This window comes from Limulus polyphemus, unplaced genomic scaffold (genome assembly GCF_000517525.1).
Source record: "Limulus polyphemus unplaced genomic scaffold, Limulus_polyphemus-2.1.2 Scaffold572, whole genome shotgun sequence".
Taxonomy (NCBI): Eukaryota; Metazoa; Arthropoda; class Merostomata; order Xiphosura; family Limulidae; genus Limulus; species Limulus polyphemus.
In genome coordinates, this window is record NW_013666182.1 from 373,741 (window position 1) to 396,554 (window position 22,814).

General features: G+C 33.8%; 1 protein-coding gene across 2 annotated transcripts; it reads left to right on the forward strand.

The window, feature by feature from the left end:
- Positions 1 to 3,473: 3,473 nt before the first annotated feature.
- LOC106459181 (organic cation transporter protein-like) lies at positions 3,474 to 21,161 on the forward strand. 2 transcript variants are annotated; one of them, XM_022385616.1, is made up of 11 exons: positions 3,474 to 3,616; positions 6,371 to 6,776; positions 7,213 to 7,316; positions 8,884 to 9,038; positions 11,687 to 11,855; positions 13,552 to 13,699; positions 14,927 to 15,021; positions 15,820 to 16,034; positions 18,765 to 18,946; positions 19,659 to 19,798; positions 20,712 to 21,161. In XM_022385616.1, the coding sequence occupies exons 2-11, from the start codon at positions 6,372 to 6,374 to the stop codon at positions 20,845 to 20,847; spliced, it is 1,749 nt and encodes a 582-aa protein (XP_022241324.1). In that variant the 5' UTR covers positions 3,474 to 3,616; position 6,371; the 3' UTR covers positions 20,848 to 21,161. The 2 variants fall into 2 exon arrangements, with proteins under 2 accessions (XP_022241324.1, XP_022241325.1); XM_022385617.1 differs by having other exon boundaries at positions 3,486 to 3,616; positions 6,368 to 6,776.
- Positions 21,162 to 22,814: the final 1,653 nt, after the last annotated feature.

Below are 22,814 nucleotides of genomic sequence, written 5' to 3' on the forward strand. Positions count from 1 at the left end.
TGTATGGTCATTACGGCGACCTTTTACAAATTTGATCTCTAAACCAACCTAACATCAAACTGATCATTACGGCGACCTAAGTATGTATGGTCATTACGGCGACCTTTTACAAATTTGATCTCTAAACCAACCTAACATCAAACCGATTATTACGGCGACCTGACATAAGTATGGTCATTACGACAACCTTTTACAAACTTGATCTCTAAACCAACCTAACATCAAACCGATTATTACGGCGACCTGACATAAGTATGGTCATTACGACAACCTTTTACAAACTTGATCTCTAAACCAACCTAACATCAAACCGATCATTACGGCGACCTGACATAAGTATGGTCATTACGACAACCTTTTACAAACTTGATCTCTAAACCAACTTAACATCAAACCGATCATTACGGCGACCTGACATAAGTATGGTCATTACGACAACCTTTATACAAACTTGATCTCTAAACCAACCTAACATCAAACCGGTCATTACGGCGACCTGACATAAGTATGGTCATTACGACAACCTTATACAAACTTGATCTCTAAACCAAACTAACATCAAACCGATCATTACGGCGACCTAAGTATGTATGGTCATTACGACAACCTTATACAAACTTGATCTCTAAACCAACCTAACAACAGCGTTTGTAAAGCTAAAAACAGTTCTTAAGATTTATGTAATGTTTTTGGAGCATGTTTAAGTAAATGCCTTTTTGATCATTTGTTTCGGATGAGATAATCTACACTAGACATCCTTTATTTTGAAATGATAAACTGGAGGAAAACAGCTAGTCAAAGCAGTTAATTTTATAACGCTTTACTTCGAGTTTTCTTGTAAGGTTTTAGGTTTTCTATCTTCGAGTGATTGTTTGAATTTCGCGCAAAGCTACACGAGGGCTATCAGCGCTACCCGTCACTAATTTAGCAGTGTAAGACTAGAGAGAAGGCAGCTAGTCATCACCACCCACCATCAACTCTTGGGTTACTCTTTTACCAACGATCACATTGACCGTCACATTATAACGCCCCCACGGCTGAAAGGGCGAGCATGTTTGTTGTGACGGGGATTCGAACCCGCGACCCTCAGATTGCGAGTAGAGCGACTTAACCATGCCGGGCTCCTCGAATGATCAACTGATGTAAGTTTTCTATTCTCGAATGATCAACTGATGTAAGTTCATAATTCGGAATGAACAAGTACTTCGTCCCACAAATCAGTTTAATTGCCCAAGAAACTCTTTATTTATGATTCTCAAGCTACTGAAGTACTTCATTCGTTAAGCGCATTAAGCATTTTTTGCTCCAAATTAATTAAATAAATTCTAGCTTTGGAATAGACATTAAATCTAGTAGATGATATATCTCTCATACACTGACACATAAAGATGTGCACATGCGCATCATGCCAAGTATTTCGTATTTTTACCATGGAGTGAATAAAGCATCATTACATTTCTGTATTGAATTTATTTCATCACGCAATCAGCAATTTTTGTTACATTCCGTGAAATTATCTATAAATATTGTCCAAGTAGAGTAATAAATATATGGGTTAGCAGTCAAAGCTGAACTTCAGACCTGATGAAAGCGAGTTTACGTGACCTTCTCCTCAACATACGATAGAGTGCGTGAAGTAAACATCGTATTAATGTTTATATGTTGTACAACTAAGTTCGGTTTCAGACCCTGGCAACTAGTTACATCAGACACTTGAGAAATATTGCTTTAAGAAACGCATGCATATTTATTTATTAAGAAAATAGATCACATGAAAGTGATGAAATACACTTCATTCACACGTCTTTCATGAAAAACATTTTAATTTTCATGCTGAAGTATAATATCAAAACTAACCTAGATTCCCTTAAAACTATAATACAAAAAATCATTCAGCAGTTTACAACTCCATGTTTCCTTTGTAATATTTTGGAGTAACTTATATGGTATTATTCTCCAGCTCACAGATCTTCATTGATATGTTTGTTGATCAAATATACTACTTGGTAAAATATCACAAAAACATAAGGTTGTAAAAAAGATCTCTTCACGGCGGCTTCAAAATGCAATTATCATTTTCCGCTTCATCTAAAAATATTGTTATATTCAGTTTTTATAACATGTTGAAATTATTGAGGTCGTGTGATTCCCACTGAAAGTTACTGGTCACACTTGTAGTTCTAGTATTTGTCATACTAAGTGACGTTTATCTTCCATACATATGGTTGTAATATTTACTGAATATATTCGTAAATAGATCTATTGTTACTATTCTGTTTATAAAATATAACCTATGCAGAATTATTGTGATAAAATATAAATCATTTTATACACTGAGAAAATATGAGGGCCTGTTTTCATTCGAGTGGAAATTAAATGGGATACCGATGATTTTCGAATGGTAACCAAGATGGCGGTGTTTGGTAGGCGGAGCTCTTTCTCAACAAAGATTCTTGAATTATTTGGAAAATGTTTTGAACAATGTTTCTAGTACGTTGTTTAGTTGTTCTTTGTTTCTCAAATGAACACGTTTTCTTGGTACAGTTTTATGAAACCAGAATTTATTTATTTTCATGTTGAAGAACAATCAAGTGAAACAAAAGAGTATGATAAGCATGCCATGGTTTATAGAATACAATAAGTAGGAGTTATTGAAAAAGATTTTCAATTCAGCCGTAGATCAATATAAAGCATGTGGAAGACAACGTAGTAACGTGTTTAAAACTATTTGAATATGTTTCTTTCTTTTTTGTTAAGCAAAAAGCTACACAATAGGTTTTCTGGGTTATGTCCATTACGGGTATCGAAACCCGGTTTTTAGCGTTAGCTTGAACGTAATTTTGGACGACGATTTTTTACATCCATAAGTACTATTTGGTGTGACCATGTTGTCGTCATAACACTCCAATGGTCAACCTAGTCTACACGTCAAGTTTCACTACATTGTGTCCATCAGCTTCCTGAATTAGATCGTCTGAAGAGTGGAAGTGCTTTTTGAAACTTTCAAGTTAACGAAACGGAATATCTGAAAAATGTATATAAATAGGTATATAATATCAATAATGCAATATAATTGGTATGCCATTCTGGAATAATAATAAACGTGTATTAACCTTTTGTTAAATTCCACAAACTTCTTCTCTCTCTCTTTCTTTTCTAATTCGCCCAGTAACACTTTCCCTAACTTAATTTATAAACTAGACATTTAAACCAACGATTTCAAAGTTTCTTTTACATTTAACATTTCAAAACCCATTTACGAAAAAAGCATGGAAAATTAATAATATTCTAATGTAAATCATTTTATCTGCAAATTAGGGTTAATAGCCCAATGGAACATAATATCTGCTACATTGGAAATCAGAGGAAAAAACAAAAACAAAAAACAGACGTATAAGATCACGTGCGTTTAAAATCATTTATTTCTGATCAATTAATTACACCAGAAGCAGAAGAAAAATACGCATGCGCTGAAGATGATTTGTTTGTGTATGTGTGGTTTAAGGTGTGAAACAGTATTGGCAGCTTCACTACAAGTTTCATATGGTAACAGTGGTTGAATAAATGTGGTATTTTTGTCGAAGAGTTTTTCTAAGAGTTTGAGCTCGACAACGAGGTAAGTTTCGAAATATTTCAAAGTATTGAATATTGTTTATCGCTCGGAGTTTTCTGACTCTTAGACTTGTGGCATTACATAATCGTATCTAAAAACTATTAGCTTCGTCTAAACAGTGGCAAAACATATAATTTTAAAATGTCAATTTTCTAAAACATTTGAACATTTCGAGAAGTTTTTCAAGTGAAATTGAGAAATATAAAATACAATTTAACTTACATCAGAGTGAAATTTACACCACATAAAATAAGCAAACGTAAAAAAATATAGATGCTAAAGATATAAAACTATAAAATAAATAAATCTAGTATAAAATAACTGAAACTACAAGACATGCAAACAGGATTATTATGGAACTGAATCTGACAGATTGATAAATGTACACTAATATCGAACTGAATCTGATAAACATACAGCTTAATATTTAGGTGAAAGTAAATCTGATAAACCGAATATAGTTGTGTGCATCTGAAAATCATAGAAGTAAATTAATGTGGAACTGAATTTTGTAGACAGTTAAGTAGACTAATATTTAACTGCTAAACAGATGGTGTTACAGTTATTGAAGTTAAAAGTAAAATAATAATGTAGGATTTAAGTTAGTGAATGGATAGCTTGTGTTCTTTAAATTAATCTGGGAAGACAGCATTGTTTTAAAACACGTAGCAAGTCTGTAACATTATCGAATCATTTAACCTTTCATACGAAAACATTAAATGCCATTTTTTTACGTTTGTATACTTATGTGAAGATTGTTTGTATCACATAGTGCTATTATATCTCCATCTCTGAAGAGAGTAAACCTGGGAGGATTTCAGTTCAATACTACTTTAACACGTTCTAATTTAAGATATACCTTTCCAGAACTGACTCTATATATATATTAGAAATTAAAGACAACAACCCGTAATATCCCTATCAAAAGCCAAATCCTAGCACAGGGAGTTGTTTAAGTAATGAGTTCACGTGACATTTTACACATTTTTCTCGTTATATTTCCGTTAATATGTTCAAAATATTAGATCCAAAGTAAAATTAAACATTCAAAATAGGGCGAGTTAAAACGTTGGAACTATAAAGAAAGAAGGTGAAGGTGGAATGAATTTTGTCGTTAATTTATAGATTTACGTAAAACAAATTATAACTTTGCAATACACTTTCAAGTATATTTTATATCTGTCAGTCCTTCTCAAGGCTAATAATAAGTACACTATTACACTGTATTGAGGCAGATAACGTCACCACATATCTTGCACCATCTTAGTTAATATATGATTTTCAAACTTTCTGCACATACTGAATACGTGTTCTTTACTTAGAACTTCCATCAAGGGAGCCACTAAGTTCCTCTAACCATAGTTACTAACAGGACTGGACTAGTAAACTAGGGCATCGCTTGTGCTGTCTGTAACATAGCACATACTATATAGAAAGTGACGGTGGTCTTTTCTACTGGAAAGTCAGGTGACGCCTCATGGATATAATATCTCTTTATTTTGAAGTAAGAGTAATCTTCAATCACGTGGTTAGCACCTGTGCAGACTCCAGTAAAGGTGTCACAATAAAAAATTTCTTCCAAACTATGATTGTGTTTGTGAAATGTTTGAGAATGGAGATTGTTTCACTGTATGATACATTATGTTCAGTCTCTTTTTATGCTTCAAACTCAATTGAGGTTAAGATAATTCATATTTTGCTCCATAAAATATTTGCCGGCGAACTTCCAGTTATTCTGTGGCTCCTACCAGATTACTCAAAGGTAATCAGTAAATCTGAAAATACCACATTCTGAGATCTTCTTTAGTCTGATAATAAGCACATTTTCTTCCTGTAGAACGTCCATCAGGGGAGTTACTTAGTTTCTCTGACAACAGTTACTCACAGAACTGGTTCAATAAACTAGAGCATCGTTACTTTCTTAAGGCTATTATCGAGTATTAATCTAGAGATCTTTTAGAGTAATCTTTCTAGACGTTGTTATGGCTGATAAGTAGAACTTTATTGGACTTTATTAAGGCTGATAACGAGTACTATTTGATACATTGTTAAATATGATAATAAATGCTATTTTACACCTTCTTAAGCTAAAAACGATTATTTATTTTAGACCTTTTAACACAATAACAAGTGTCTTAAAAACAGATGGTTTTAGTTCACAGTACATTTATTTACTAGGCCACCTTTTCGTTGTAATATCTTCTACAGATTGTGTTTATTGTGGTATTTTATGAAAGTGAGTTAGGGAAAAAAAGTCCAATCAAACTGCGAAGAAATGTATTAAGATTTCCCTAATATAAATGATATAAAGAAGTTGTAGCTTCGGAATGATATTCTTTCAAGAAATAACTGTATGTTCTTGTCTTCTATAACATTGTTCCTAATATAATGTCTTTTTTTTGCAATGTATTACAAAGCTTTCCAATTTGATATTCTTGTTTTGGAAAAATGCATTAGGGAAAGTCTTAATAATAAAGTAGCGTAGCTATGAAGAGGTAAAAACATAACTTAAGATAATTATTCATGACGATTGAATTTCTTTGTAAGAAATTACATAATGTGTCTTTCAGATGATTAGCCTTAATAGCGTAATTACATAAAATATATAGTTATAATATTTACCATCATCACACAGTGCGACTATCTAAATATAACAGGACGATAAGTTTTATTCAAAACTTGAATATGTGTCTCATAAATTGATGTATGTTTACCTCACCGGCTTATCAAATAGTAATACTTTTTTTCAAATAGCAGAATGGCACCAACACCATCAACTGAAGACAAAGTAACAGATATTAGTGAAATAATTGGTATCTACGGAACGTGGCAACGAAGATTCTTTATCTGGGTGTTACTTGGAGGAATATTATCATGTTGGCTCAGTCTAGTAACACCATTCTTAGCTCCAGAGATAGACTTCTGGTGCCAGAGACCCCAAACAGTACTTGACAACATGTCTGTTGAAGAGTGGAAAGTTTTAGCAATACCTACACAAATCAATCTCTTAACTGAAGAGAAGGAATACAGTAAGTGTACAATGTATGAGACGAAGATAAATGGAACGAATGAGAAGGACGTCTTTATCAACGTAAATAAGACCGTAGCATGTGAGAAGTTTGAGTTTGACCATTCTATTTATAGCTCTACATTGCTAGAAGAGGTAGGAGGTTTTGGTAAAATTATAATATAATAAATATAAAGCCAGTTCGCGACTTTCATTCGATTTCAATGCTGACTGTTCAGAGTAATTCAATTTCATTTCTCCAAATTTTATGAAATAACTGGTAAATATATACATTAGAAAATGAAATGGAAAACCATGACAATGTCCAGTAATGAATCAACCTCAATTGGTGCTGTAATTAAGTAATATATTGTTGAAAGAGTTACAGCTTATCTCTGATAAATCTTGTGAAAAAAAAAGTATTTTGGGGGAAACTAAAATGTTATGTAGTTATCGATTAACACCTACCGCTATAAATTAGTTTTGGTTTTGTGTTAATATAAATACGTAACAACTTGACTTCAGATCTTAATATTTTGGTAACTGTTTATTGACTTTGCCAGTACATTAATAACTGATTTTATGACGGCAGTGGAATTTGGTTTGTGAGGACAACTGGCTAATCTCTCTCAGTCAGTCGGCATACATGGCGGGATTTTTGGTGGCTGTATTAGTATTGGGACAAGCATCGGACAGGTAAGTTGCTTCTGATAGTTTGTCATGAAACTATTAATTATTGCAGGCGTGTATAACACCAAATTGATCAAGAACAAGATACATAAAATAGGTCAAAACTGCTTAAAATTATTTCATTACCAAGATTTCAGTTTTGTTTTCATAATCGTCTTCAAGTTATCTATTTCTGTGCGAATTTTAACATTAATTTCAGTTAACTTTCAACTATACAGTATAACGTTTTTAAAGTATATACTGTATACGAGAGAAGAAGACAAGTTTAAAGGTTCGCTACATCCAGTACTTCCAGATCAACCTAATTGTTGACAGTTTGTGTCACAATTCTAGTCTTGCCCGATAAGAACTTTTTTTGCGTATAATCGCGTGCTTTTCGTTGTAATTTCTTCACAAACTTTCAACAATCCTATGATATTGTTTCAACTCCCCTTGGCTCCTTGTTCCATATTCTTCAGATAAAAACAAAACCAAATTATTTACTATAAAATAACACTACAAGTTTTTAAAGACATTCCTATAAACAAATTTTATAAATGGTTATTTAGTATTGTATAAAAAATGACATTTGTTTCACAAAATAACAAAATTTGCCATAAAAAATATAATTTTTATATCACTGGTACCTTCAAATGAATTCATATTTATTAACTATAATTATCTATAAATCATTGAGATATTTTTTTACTTTTTGCAGTAAGTATCCCAATAGCCTTTGCAAATGAAAGATACGATACATTTATATGTTATAGATTTATTTTATTTTCTTTTTTCTACCCCGGCATGGCCAGGAGGGCGCTCGACTCACAATCTGAGGGGCACGAGTTCGAATCCCCCATCCTACCAAACATGCTCGCCATTTCAGGCGTGGAGAAGTTATAATGTGACGGTCAATCCCACTATTTGTTGGTAAAAGAATATCTCAAAAGTTAGCAGTGGGTGCCTTCTCTCTAGTCTTGCACTGCAAAATTAAGGACGGCCAGTACAGATATCCATCGTGTAGCTTTGCGCGAAAAATAAACATTTTCTTTTTCACCAATGATAAAACTGAAAATATTATCTCTGACCTAGAGGTCTAACACATTCTTTGATTGGTCGTACCTTCTACATTGAGCTGTAGTTTTGGATGTGCTGGGTCAGCAAACCGAAGAAATACAGTTAGGCCTCATATAACGATGATGCTTATATAAGATTTATACACACCTAAACTATATGGTGAATTAAAAAGGAACCAAAACCCCCAAAATGATATGATACACTAGTTTTTTTAAAGCTTTGGTTTTAGGACGGAAAATGCCGTTTAAAGTGAGGATATTCAAATGATGATCCAGTGTGTTACAATGATTATGGATTTAATATTCTTGTGTATTGAATTATCACTTTATGTTCTTTTACTTATCAAGTTATATGAAATGGGTTTCGTTAGCTGTAAGTTAACTTTTGATTCTGACTCTTATAAATAGCTTACTTTTGATTAGGACTAATAAGAAATGTTGTTATATTATTATTTTTAGGGATGTAACGTCATCTGTGGTTTATTTGCACTGAATGTTTCACATACTTTTCATTTCAGGTTAGGCCGTCTACCAGTGATGTTGCTGTGTTTCGCCTTTATGATTATAGCAGGACTTTTAGGAGTTTTCGCCCCAACATTCACAGTGTTTATCATTGCTCGGTTTTTTATAGGACTTGGGAATTCTGGACTTTTTACGACAGCGTTTATCTATGGTTAGCATATCATTTGGTAATATTTCGAAATTATGAATTCTAACTGAAGAAACGTACGAGTTAGCACAATATGAGTGTGCAATTTGTAATGTGATGTTTGAATTTATTGTATTTTTGTTGTTTGTTTGTTTTAGAGCAAAGCTACAATGAGCTAGCTGCTGTGTCCAACGCGGGAAATCGAACCCCGAATTTAGCGTTGTAAGTCCTTAAACTTACTACTCTCTCCCTGGAGGGACATTGCTGTATGTATAGCAGCTTACAATTGTCGAAAGCGATAATTCTAGTTTTCACTGCATATATATTGGAATACCTAGTTTAACAAATAAAATTGAACATTTCTCGTTTTTAACTCTTCATAAAAAAATACACGATTCTCGTGCTATTCTTTGTATATTTTTTGCTGTTGAATTCCGGCTAAGCTACTCCAGGGCTACCTACGCTTGCCATCCATAACTGATCATCAGCGATGGATTAGATGATAGGAAGCTAGTTAACAATAACACTCGCCGCTAACTCTTGGGCTACTCTTTACAAACGAAAAGTGAGATTGACCATCACTCTCCCAAAACTGAAAGGCTCTTTGTAAACAATTTACTTACATGACGATAGACGTTGTTATCGAATGCAACATTTCAACATCAATTAAGCCCTTTAAGTAAGATGGTATAATGAATGGCGAAGTATTTATGAAGCTGACAGGCTGTTTAAAATAATGTCTTTCATCTATAAACTACACTGTGTTATTACTTTACATATAGCAAGCCTGCACCATCACGCTAAAGCTCAAACCTTCGCTTAAATTATATGTACGTTTATATCTAAATGTTTCTAAGCTCAGAAAGCTGAAGAGCCTATGCCAAAAAGAAGTGAGAATATTGTTGAATTATATTACTAATATTAAATGTATTTCTGCAATAAATCGCAATTTCTGTTGTTATGGAAGAAACGTATTTGAAAATTTATTAACAATAAAGTTAAAAGGTTTAAAGTATTGAAATATTTATGTAGCTAAAAGGAAAACCGATCCTGAAAATCTGCCAAATAATTTAAAGGGTTATTGGATAAAACACCGAAATTTCAATGTTTGTTATATTCCAGAATAATTATTTATAATAATGTTTTTGACACACCATCTTAATCTTTTTACTCTTTTATAGTCCAGTAATTCATCATTAAATGAACTGTAACACCACCAGTTGTAAAGTAGTGACCTTATGTACTTCCCAGAAAGTTACGAATTTATAAGCAGTATTTCAGTTCTTTAGTTCAATATTATGGAATGTGAGTTTTCTAAGCTGTGATTAATGAAGCAAGGATATAGAGCGCATAGCTAAACGTACTCAGTAAAAAACTTTGTGCAATACAAGAGAAACTGCTAAAACTACGGTACATGTGATACAGTGTAATTTTTGCAGTTTAATTAAGCAGGAAAGAAAATGAGCGTTGTGAAAAACAATAACTGGCAGTCCTAACTGTAAACTGTTGCTTGCTGAATAAACAGTTCTTTCTATTGTCGCTTGATTAGAATTCTGAAATAAGAGCTCCCGAAAATGTTTTTGACATCGTTCAACAGTTATTTCAATAATTTTATATAAACTTAATCAAACGAGACATCAACGTGTTTTACTTGCACAGTAATTTATTTGTAAAGTTTATAATTAGCATGTTTTTACAGTGTCGCCAAGTCTTCTACGTGTATAATTAGCATGTTTTTACAGTGTCGCCAAGTCTTCTACGTGTATAATTAGCATGTTTTTACAGTGTCGCCAAGTCTTCTACGTGTATAATTAGCATGTTTTTACAGTGTCGCCAAGTCCTCTACGTGTATAATCAGCATGTTTTTATAGTGTCGCCAAGTCTTCTGCGTGTATAATTAGCATGTTTTTACAGTGTCGCCAAGTCCTCTACGTGTATAATTAGCATGTTTTTACAGTGTCGCCAAGTCTTCTTTTTTTTTCTGGCCGATGAATTAACTAGGGAAGCCACATAACATACTGTTTGGGAGAAATAGCACAAAGTTTCATTTGGATAGAGATTCTCAAGGGACAATTGTTCTTTTCCAGTCAATATGGTGTTCAATCTACTTCGTATTTTTGTCCCCCGGTGGGACAGCGAAGTTATAACGCTCGATTCACCGAGGTTGACATAGCAGATAGCCCCACGTGGTTTTGCTCTAAAAATCAAATAAGCTTGGTTTTGATTTATTTTTTCATTTGTTTGTGAAGTGCAAATAATGCACATTGATCACGACCAAGTGAAACAGAATTTCTGTTTCTTCTACGTTTCATGTTACATAGGTCACTCTAAAACCCCGAAACCTGACTTATGTTGTTCCAGGATTTCTAGTAGTAATTCGATAGTAATTTAAGCTCTTACAATAAGTTAAGAAGACAGTGTCAAAAACATGACGATTAAAGAACGCTTGAAGTAGGCAGAGGGTTAATAAAAACTGAAACCAGGCTGGACAGATGATTTAGAAACTAGTACAATTAAATTAATCAATTTATACGTGCTATAATAGTGGTGATTTTGATTAGAGTGTTGTTAATAAATATTGTAAAACAATAAAAAAACTCTGTCAACTATTGTTTTTATTCTTGATTTTATTTATCACCATATTTTTGTTCTTTAATTTACTCTTATACCAGTAATGGAATCTGTTGGGCCTAATCATCGGATCTGGTTAGGAGTTGGTGGTTCGTTTGGATTCTCCTTTGGCTGTATAATTCTACCTTGGATAGCATGGCTGATTCGAGATTGGTTTCTAATTCAACTGGCGATCACTCTGCCTACAATAGCTCTAGGATACATTTGGTGGTAAGAAAATAATTTAAATAAAAGCTTAGTGATGATTAATTACCATATTATTTGCCTACAAATATTAACATCAGTAAAGAAAATACTGATAACGCTTCTTATCAATGAAGATATATATATATATTCATATTATAGCTAGAACCTACAGTTCTATTTATTTATTGGCCAAGAGATACCGGGCTTACAAAATACAAAATCTTTTTCTAACCATTTGTACTATGATACAACGTCTGGTTCCAATTGTGAACATCTTAGTTATTCTTAGAGCAGGCATTTTGCTGGTGTGACGAGGCACAACTGGCGAGCTGTTGTGGGTGATGACTTCTTTCTCCAAATATCTGAGGAACCAATGGCTTTGAAGCAGTTTCACATTCTGAAATGTTGTATTTTGAGATACCTTTAGAGAATTTGTAATAGCATACTGTGATTGGCTGGTTTTCACTCATATGATGGTTCTCCACACGAGTCAAAGACTCAGATGTTTGATTTAAGGTCTAGCTGCGAACAATTTGGAGCATTGTGTACTCTATTATTCACTTCAAAGTGACAACTATATATATAATGTTGGCTTACTGACCAATCATTTGCATTTCAGATCACACGACTGATTCTCAGGTGCTTGATTTGCATAAAAATGAAGTAAGAGAAGCTGGGTGATTGTCATTGTTTTATGAAAGTGGTTTGTCTTGCCATAAATGAAATATTAAAATAGGTAGCAAAAGGGTTTCATAAAATCTATATAAATATGATACTACTGTCTGTTGTATGTCCATGTAAATACTTCACAGAACGTGGATGTATCTTCACCAAAATTGGTATGGAGGTTCGTTTGGTCCATGTGAGGGTGCATACAAATTGTCAATTTTGAATTTTGTGTTTTGCTGTTTTTTGTTGGTATTTTTACGTTTTTTACACCACCTCTCTCCCTGTTGATGAACCTTCACTAAATTTGGCATGAAGGTTTGTTGGTTGCATGGGGAAATACATGCAAAGTTGCGGTTTCACATTTTGTGTTTTGCAGGATTTTGGGGGCGTTTTTGCATTTTTTTACAATTACATAAGGGAAGCAACTTTTGATGTCCTAAGATAAACTTTCATTAATCATGAAGTTACTTAACGTCCATGGAACGGGTTCTCCAACCAATATCATAATATATTAAAATAATATTTCCTCGTAAATTACCCATTAGACCATTATCTCACCTGTACATCGCATGTAGAATCGAACTAAAAAAAATAAACCTCTTTTAATCAAGCTGTTCTGACAAACAATAAAAAAAGGGATTTTAGCTCACTTTACACCTCATGTGGGGCTAAAAAAACACGTTTCGTAGAGACTGCCAAAATAGGAGGTTCGTTGTTAGATAAACACATTTTTATATCCAATTTATCATTCGAAATGTAATATTTATTAAAGAAATAATTAAATGTGCTGAACTTGATATCTAACGAAATACATAGATATGCCTAAAAAACAAGTCAAACATGTTGTAGAAAAATTCTCAATTCATTAGAGTGAAACGTAACAAGGTGTGAAGTACATGACACCCCAGAACAATGTTGGATGTTTTTTTGTTCTGTTTTGTGTCTTCTTGTCATTTACTTTGTGCACATTTCTTCCTGAATTACTATGGGAACTAGTATCTGGGGGGGAGGAGGAACGAATGGTACAGAAAATTACTTGTTTGTTTTATAGGTGGATTCCCGAATCACCACGATGGCTTATTTCTCAGGGAAAAATGGAGAAAGCCGAAGAAGTCACTCGGAAAATCATGAAGATTAATCGGAAAGAATGCGCAGACGTTCAAGCAGCCTTGCAAAACATTAGGAAAATCTCACAAATGGTAACTAGAGTTGATAAAGAGTAAAATAAGTTGGCATCACTTTGAAAACAAAACCAAATAAGTTACGATTAAAAACTGGTCACGACGAGTTTCATAAAGCATTATTTCGAATATATCAGAACATAGAACATGAGATAAGAATTCAGACCAAAAGCAAGATCGATCTGACGGTAGAGTTGTGTTCAGATCACTTAAAATTAAGGTGTGTTGTTTATTATTAAGCACAAATTATTATCTGTGCTCTGCCCACCACGGGTATCGAAACCCGGTTGCTTGCACTATAATCCGCAAACATACCGCTGTGCCACTGGGGGAGCATGCATTTTAGCACTAAAGAATTAATTGTCCTGATTATTTCAATAAATCGAATATTGTTCTAATTCGAGAATTAGAGTCAATAATTTATTTAAATTCAATGATGGCCACCAACTACTTAGTTCTTCGGTTGTTTTTTTTTTAATTCGCTCTGCGGGAAGTAGGTTTCTGATGTTTGATACCAATATTTCTACATAATAGACACTTTCTACCATACTATGACATGCCAGTTAGCGTTAGAACTATAAAACATTTCTATAAACTAGAAACCATTAATGTTGATTAGGCTGAGGAGAGACAAACTACTGAATGTCAATACACCTTCAGGAATCTGGTGAACATTCAACAAGCAAAGGTTCCATTTGCATTCTAGTCTTACTTGTAGTGATAATATTTCATCTGGAACGGGTGTTTAATCGGTAAGACAATGGATTTCTTCTCAAGCTATTTAACATTGTGTGTAATATTTCATAAAAATATACCCCCGATTAATCAATAATGCTGCGCCTGCCCTCTGTTGTTAAAATTGACCATTATTTAAATTAAAATGTAAGAATACTTAAAAAAGTACCTGATCATTTTGTGTTTAAAATGTTTGATATATATATATTACAGAACAAAAAGGATTAAATATATATTTTTTAGAACACAAAGGAATATTTAAAGGTATATTAAAGCTGTATCTGTTCCCAGAGTTTTTCATTTTCCCAGTGAAGATCTGATTGAATGATTTTCAAGTAGTGTTCAATGAAAATTATAATAAAAAGATTTAGAAGTTTTCTGTTTCGAAAATGCGATAAAGTAGATTATATAATACGCACAAAGATCAAAGCAAAACAAAAATAATTTTAGTTAACTTTACCACAAAAATATTTTGCAAGAAACTAACTTTGAAACTGTTCTTTCTTGAAGGAAGACAAAGGCGATGAAAAACTACATGTAAATGTGTTTGATCTTCTAAGAAAACCTAGTTTGAGAAAAATCACCCTGTACCTTTTCTTCATATGGTAAATATAGAGTATAGATTTTTAAAAAATCGTCTTCTAATTCTTCTTTACTGTTTATAATGTTTTGTGTTAAAGCATTGAGAAAATTGAGTTGAACACCATATCATTTTTTAATGTGTGTGTGTATTAGTTTATTTTAAATATAATTTGTTTTATTCCCAAGAGTTTTGGAAATTATATATTTGCACACTAGATGTCACTTAATAGAATTATTTTGTTGCGTAATATACCGGAAAGTTTTAAGGTTTACATTAAGTCCCAAGAAAAACATGCAGTTACGAAATTTTTTATAGAAAAAGTTTATCAGGAGAACCAAAGTAGCTAATATTTCACTGTTTGACTTGTTAGTCTCATAATAGTTTAACGTTGTTTAAAACTAAGCTTTATTTGAAACTAACTGTCTCCTACTTTGAGTTATGTAAATGTGTATTATTGGTGGTTATTTCATTTTAATGCAAAATATTTTTCATAACTTTATTTTCTAAGATTATTTAACCACAGTTCAAAAGTTTCTACGACTTATGCTAAATTTTATTAGCGTTAATTACTATTGGATTTTTTTTTTGGGGGGGGGGTTAAAACTGAAATATTTTATTGGATAAACTATTGTTTATTAGAGGGATTTATCACAGGAAGCGGGTATAACTGCATATTTCTCCACTTTCTGATCTTTTTGAAAATGCAAAATAAACAAACAAGTCAATATTTTCGTTTGGTTACATACGAATGCATGAAGTCATTTTTCGGTGCGTGCTACAAATGTTAATAACAATTATCAGTGGGATTTTGAATTTGCAGGATCGTGACAGCGTTTGTGTTTTATGGAATTACTCTGAATACTAATGAACTCAGTGGAGACCCATTTATAAACTTCTTTATCTCTGGTGTAGTTGAGATTCCGGCCTGTATAATGGCTATGTTTTCTCTCAGATATTACGGCCGTAAAACACCACTTTTGAGTTCTTTAGTGAGTGGAGGTGTGGTCTGCTTTTTAGCCATCATTGTCCCAGCTGGTAAGTGATGTGTTTTGATTTAATTCCTTTTTTAGTGTAAACACTATATTTACATAATCCATTATGTATATTATTTATAAGCATGAATAACGAACGAAATGTCTAAAATCATACTGAAAGCACAGAAATAGTTTTTCTAAACCTGTTAAAGAGAAAATTATATATTTTTGCTTAAATATTAGTTTATTGAGCAAATATTCTCTCTTTCTTAACAGGGTGAAGAGTGGGGAGGGAGAGGGACATAGCCTAATGGTTAGGGGATCAAACGGCCTAATGTTTGTGAAGTGGTGCCGTCGAACACGCTCCTCTCACTTTCAGCTGTGGACGCGTTATAAAAGGGATAGTCAATACCGTGATTCGGTTCAAAGAACCAGGCAAAGTCATTGTGGTGGCGGGTGCTTCTGGCTTGATGTATTCTATATGGTCAGTAGTTTAATATTAGGGACAGCTGTACATGAACCTTGGAGGTCTTTGACCTGGCCGTTGTGCCCACACATGCATATGGAATCGTCCAGTTTAGAAATTCCGGTTTTTCTCGTATAGCTCATTTAAATAATATTTGAGTATCTCAAGTTTTTACCAAGCTACGTGCTATTTATTTGAAGATGTATATAAAAGTAATGCTTCCTAGAAATAGCACTCAATATGTATAAGAAACCTGTTTCTTGTAAAAATATGACTAAATTGGTTTATTAGTCTCCTTATGTGAGTATGAATTAGTATCAACATGCATAAAATGTTAACACAGTTTTTGAATGATGTCAAAAAAGGAAGCTTTTTCTATTTCTAGATGCACTTTTTAATTAACATAGTAAATTCTCAATCTGATAGTCTGAACGACTCAAGCTGGGAGTTTATTTGGGTAACCATAAAACTGCACAATGGAATACCTCTGTTATATCCTTCGCAAAGATTAAACCCTGAATCTCTAAGCTCCATAGCTTACCATTGAGGTACGAGGGAGCCCAAGCTGTGGTAACAACGTTTTACTCGTTCACGTGCACAAAACACAAGCAGTAGCGGCATCAACGTACATAACTATTATAAAAACACCTAATCAAAAACACATTATTTCACATTATATATCGGACCAAGTATTTAATGATTACATACATATGTCACAGATTTGTTTTCTATTTCGCATTAGGCCTCTACGTCATAGATTATTCTTTCAATTTTACCTTTGGTGCTTAAATATATAATATGAAATAATGATTTAGGCACGAGCTATAACATTATTTCAATTCTTAAATTATTTTAGGTTACTTTATTGGTAAGGACTTGAAAACCCCATTAAAAAGTCATGATATATAATCAAAAGCATCTTAGGTGTGAAAAAGAAAGGTGCGGCGAAAAAAGGATTGAGTGTGCGACTTAGAGGAATTAATTAAAAATTGGCGGTCTGGCTAACTAATGAATGAATATTTGCTGTAAAATTCTTATCAATGCTATAAGTGTAGCTACCAATTTGGCCGCCAATTTTGATTTCATTCCTTTAAGTCGCACACTTAATACTTTTTGGCCGCACCTTTGTTTCACCCCTAAGGTGTTTTTTTTATTAAATATCATGACTTTTTGTCAATACACACCAAAAAATCAGAGCAAGTAAGAAAGTGACACTCGATAGTAACAACATTATGTTTAGGATCGCAATCCTATTATTCAGAACGGATCTTTATTTTACAGAACCAAACAGATTCTTTAAAATATATGGAGGTAGTTTCTATTCTCGAAGACAGTGTTAATAGCTTCCTCTATAGTAACGTCATGGAATTTAGATTAACAGTTTCTTGTCATCACCCCCATGCAATCGGTACAGCCTTATCAAGCATCATTATTTATGCTAATTGCTTAAGGTAATATCAAGTGACGCTAAATGCTGTTTAATTAGGATAATTTTATAAAATTTAGCAAATTTGTGCTTAAAAGTTGGCAAAGAATAATGAATAATATCTGTCCATCCGTATGATTCTTTTGAAAACATGAGCTAGAACATGCTAATCTAGTTTGCTTGGCCTAACCAATACTTACGTATCTGCACATCCTTTCCCCTTATTCGTTTTGCTGTTCTAAATCAGCCGTCTTTAATGCGAATGACAAAAAACTAAAAACGGTCCATTTTTACTCTTAAGTGAAGCTGTGGTAAAAGTGTTAGACCGATATCTTACATGGCTCTTTGCGTAGGCGTGTACAGAGTTTTCGTGAAAATTTATTGTTTTTTTTGTTGAATAACTTTGACCATGTGGCTTATATTTACACCAAATGAGACTCCTAATGGTAGATTGAAAAGATCTATCAGTGTACCAAATTTGAAAAAAATCAATGAAAGTTAAGTACGTTTTTTCTATCAAATAAAGTTTCAGTACTTTTGGTGCGAATAAAAAAATTGGAAGAAACTCAATCAAAATTGGATATGTTATATCTCATTTATTTCATAATGTATTGCCTTAAAATTTGTTATGTGAAGTAAGAGTTCAGTAGAGCACATCCACTGTAAATTTGTATTAGTTTGCATTACCACAGCTTAAGATACAGAAAGTGGAATATTGCTAAACTATCACTCCTGTTAATATCACACAGTGTCCTGCAGCAGGTTGTTTGGGCCGCACGACACACTACTCTGTATCTTGATATAAGCTGTGATTTATTTACAAAAAAAAAGTACAGAATTAACTAAAGTATTTTAGACAGACGTGGAAGATTAATACATTTTTTTTTACAAATTCATAGACATCCAATGGTTGAAAACCACGTTTCTAATGCTTGGAAAGCTGTCCATCACGGGAACCTTCGCCATCATCTACGTATATACGGCTGAAATCTTCCCTACGGTAGTGAGGAATGTTGGATTAGGTTGTTGTTCTACAGTGGCCAGAATAGGCTCCATTACCTCTCCTTTTGTTAAGGAACTGGTATCTTTCATTTATCCATATCAGCATGCATTTATTTATTCTTGAGGTTTTTCAAGGAACTGTTATGTTTTATTTACCCATATTGACATGTATTTATTTATTCTTTTAGTTTTTCAAGGAACTGTTATGTTTTATTTACCCATATTGACATGTATTTATTTATTCTTTTAGTTTTTCTAAGGAACTGTTATGTTTTATTTACTCATATTGACATGTATTTATTTATTCTTTTAGTTTTTCAAGGAACTGTTATGTTTTATTTACTCATATTGACATGTATTTATTTATTCTTTTAGTTTTTCAAGGAACTGTTATGTTTTATTTACTCATATTGACATGTATTTATTTATTCTTTTAGTTTTTCAAGGAACTGTTATGTTTTATTTACCCATATTGACATGTTTTTATTTATTCTTTTAGTTTTACTCATTTGTTCATCATTTCTTTCGAAATGTATTAGAAATATTCAACATTAATGTAAGTGCAAAATCACGCCGCTAGGTGCATCCAGTATGATATTTAATGATACAGTATTAAAATATCAACTAAAATCAGTTCACTTTTATGAAATCTTTAAAATTTTACCCAAAAGATTTACCCAACACTTGTAAAGATCGAATATCTCAGGTTATATAGTTATAAAAACAGATATGAATATATCTATACATAAATACGTAGTTGTCATTAACATCTTTTTTTTTTTTTGTATTAGAGTAGAGCGACTCATCCTAATGTTCCGTTTGGATTATACGGAACCGTCTTAGTAATAAGTGGTCTTCTGGTCTTGCTGCTTCCAGAAACCCACAAGCGCACTCTGATGGACACTCTAGAACAAGGAGAACATTTCCACCGGTAATTCCACTGAAGTGTGCCTTACGTATACCTTTTACTCTAGGTTTTTCACTGAACACAACAACGGATAACTTACACTTCTAGTTTTAACAAAATGTATATAATAATGTGTTCGAAAGACGCATCAACCATGCGTTCGATTGTCCATACTTTTAAAACGGCTTCATTGTGTTTTATACAGATTTAGTTTAAGATGATTATAAACATTTTTGGAAATCATAGATTTTTTTTTTAGTCAGACGTGTGACGTAATTCGGGAAGTAACGGGTTTTTATAGGCACTCGATTAATGAAATTCGGGTAACAAACATACTGTTGGTGTGAACGTACTTTATTGTCACTATGAGAAAACCTATACACCGGATAGGTGAAGTGAAGAAAAAAGTCTCATTGGCCACTCTTCAGTTCTTCACATTATATAGCCGCACAATAGCAGATATAATATATAAACTTGTATTAAGTAAACTCGAAGTTTAAGTTCAAGGGAGGTCCAGTTCAAACTACACTTTGATCAACGTGTAGTATTGGGTTATACTAGTTTCGTGTTTTTGTGAACAACACGATTCCTATCTAAAATTTTCCTACTTTTAACCTTAACTCATCAACTTCCTGCAGACGTTTTTTCTAAGCCGTTTAGATTCTGTGGATGTACCAATACTTTGTTACCCTCCAGTACCTTGTGCTGTGATAACTAATACAAATTAATAACTTGTATTACTATCTAATGCATAGGCCAATGACAATATATTGTTAGCTTTAAATACTAACTTAACTTTCGATACACGACAACTCTCGATTTAAACCACTACCTATAATGATAAACTCTGGGTCATTGTTACAGACTATCAAGCATGTTAGGTCATCAAACTCCAAGTCAGTTCTTGGTCTCACACGTACTACTTTGGGTTTTCCAGCCCTATAAGCCAAAACAAGGGACAGGAACAGAGACATGTAAGCACTGGCGGTTTTCCCTTTCTCGAAGAGTTGACTTCCGAAACAAAACTGAAAATTCTGAACTCACCTCCGTACTCCCAGCACCAGGTAGCATAACAAATTATCAGCTTAACAGATAACCACACCGAGAATGATAACTCCGAATCCGATTTGAACCCTGGTAAATACCCGAGTTCTCCTCGATCTTTTAGAAGCTTCCACCCCTGCACAGCCAGCCGCCAAGGAAAAACCACCATGTTACCGGCTCTCAAAGACACGGAACAGCCTCAACCCAACAATCAACCAAATACCAGAAATACCAGCTTCGTTTGAGGGGCTTCGACTCCTTCATAGTAACTGACGAGAATTCTCCACCGTACTCCAGGAGTAGGCTTCCAGACTCCATCTCGTGCAGCCAGTCCTCCAGTTTAGGTAACACACTAATTATCCTATCTGAACCCTTGCTGTGTGAATAAAGTAAGGCATGTCTCCACCTTACCCTGCGGTCACAGTATTTACCATAAAACTTAATTTCTAACTTTACCTTAGGAAAAATAAGAAACTTTATACGTACCTTCACTGCACGTTCCTTCATCCACTGCTTTCCGTACTTCAGTCTTCCTTTTTTTGTAGTTCCCATTTTCCGATATATGTTGTAAAGGTAGAAAACACTTATTTTGATCACGAAACACAACTTGCCCTGCATAGTTAAAGTCACTAATTTTGCTGTCCACGAGCCATTTGTCCTAGCACCTCTGCAGGCCAAGCATACAAACACTATCACTGACCAGACTAGCATCTCCGAAACTAGTTTAACCCAATTTTACATGTCTGACTAATAGCTGTTGGATGTCTTGTGAATTTCACTCCTCATCATTAACCCTGAACATAAATTAAACAAAAAGAGAGAACAACAACAACAACACGTGTTGTTTCATTCCAGTCTTAGGAAGGACTGGCAGCCCGGTAGAGGGTAACGCCCTCTCGTCGTCCAAGCGAGAATGATACGAAAAAAAGGAGGAAAAGAAAGAAGAGATGGTCAAGAGCAAAGTCTTCAAAGAAGGTGGAAATGGGGGATGGAAGCATATCATGGGCTGGTAGTGCAAACGATCAGGAGAAATGAAGGCTGGCACAGTTCAGGCTAAATCAGGGAAAGAGATATGTCCAGGGAACCAGCAGTGGAGTCCGTGAGCATTAGGCCTCGGGATAGATGAAAGGGGGAAGAGGAGACATCCGTACCTCAACATGCTTGGGGTTGTTAGGAGGAGTGACATGACGTAGAGGTTCAGAAGATGATTGGTTGGTACTGAAAGAACTCTTGGGATACGGACAATGGTAGCAAGAATGTCGGAGAAAATGATATTTCGGTCATGAAAGCATTTATTAACATAACGAGTCTGAAGCTGTCGAAGGTGTAACAGTGTGTGAAGAAAGTTGAGACGGCCATACAAGTCTCGAGTGGGACTAGAGAGTTTAATGTGGAAAGCAAGCAGGATGGAATGGCGCTCCAAAACCTGAAGGCAAGAGTAGAAGGCCAAGGAAGCAGAGATCCAGGCGTTATGTCCATAAGTCAAACATGGTCAAATGAAGATCTTATATGTGTACAGCAGAAGAGGAGATTCATGCCCTAGAAGGTACCAGTAAGAGATCGGAGGAGGTTAAGACGGCGAGAAACCTTAATAGAGAGGGAAGACAGGTGTGGTTTCTAGGTAAGATGCCTAACCAAAAAAAGATGAGCTGGACCTATATGATAGTGAAAAGCATCAAACATACTGTTGATGTGAACGTGCTTTATAGTAACTGTGAGAAAAACATATACACTGGATAGGAGAAATGACGAAAAAGTATCTTTGGCCACTATTCAGTTCTTTACATTATATAGCTGTACAATAACAAGTATAATAAATAAACTTAGTATTCCGATAATTGTTTAATCTCGAAACCTAAGTGTAGATTGGACTGGACCTCCGTCGAAATTAAACAATTATCGGAATACTAAGTTTATTTATTATACTTGTTATTGTACAGCTATATAATGTAAAGAACTGAATAGTGGCCAAAGATACTTTTTCGTCATTTCTCCT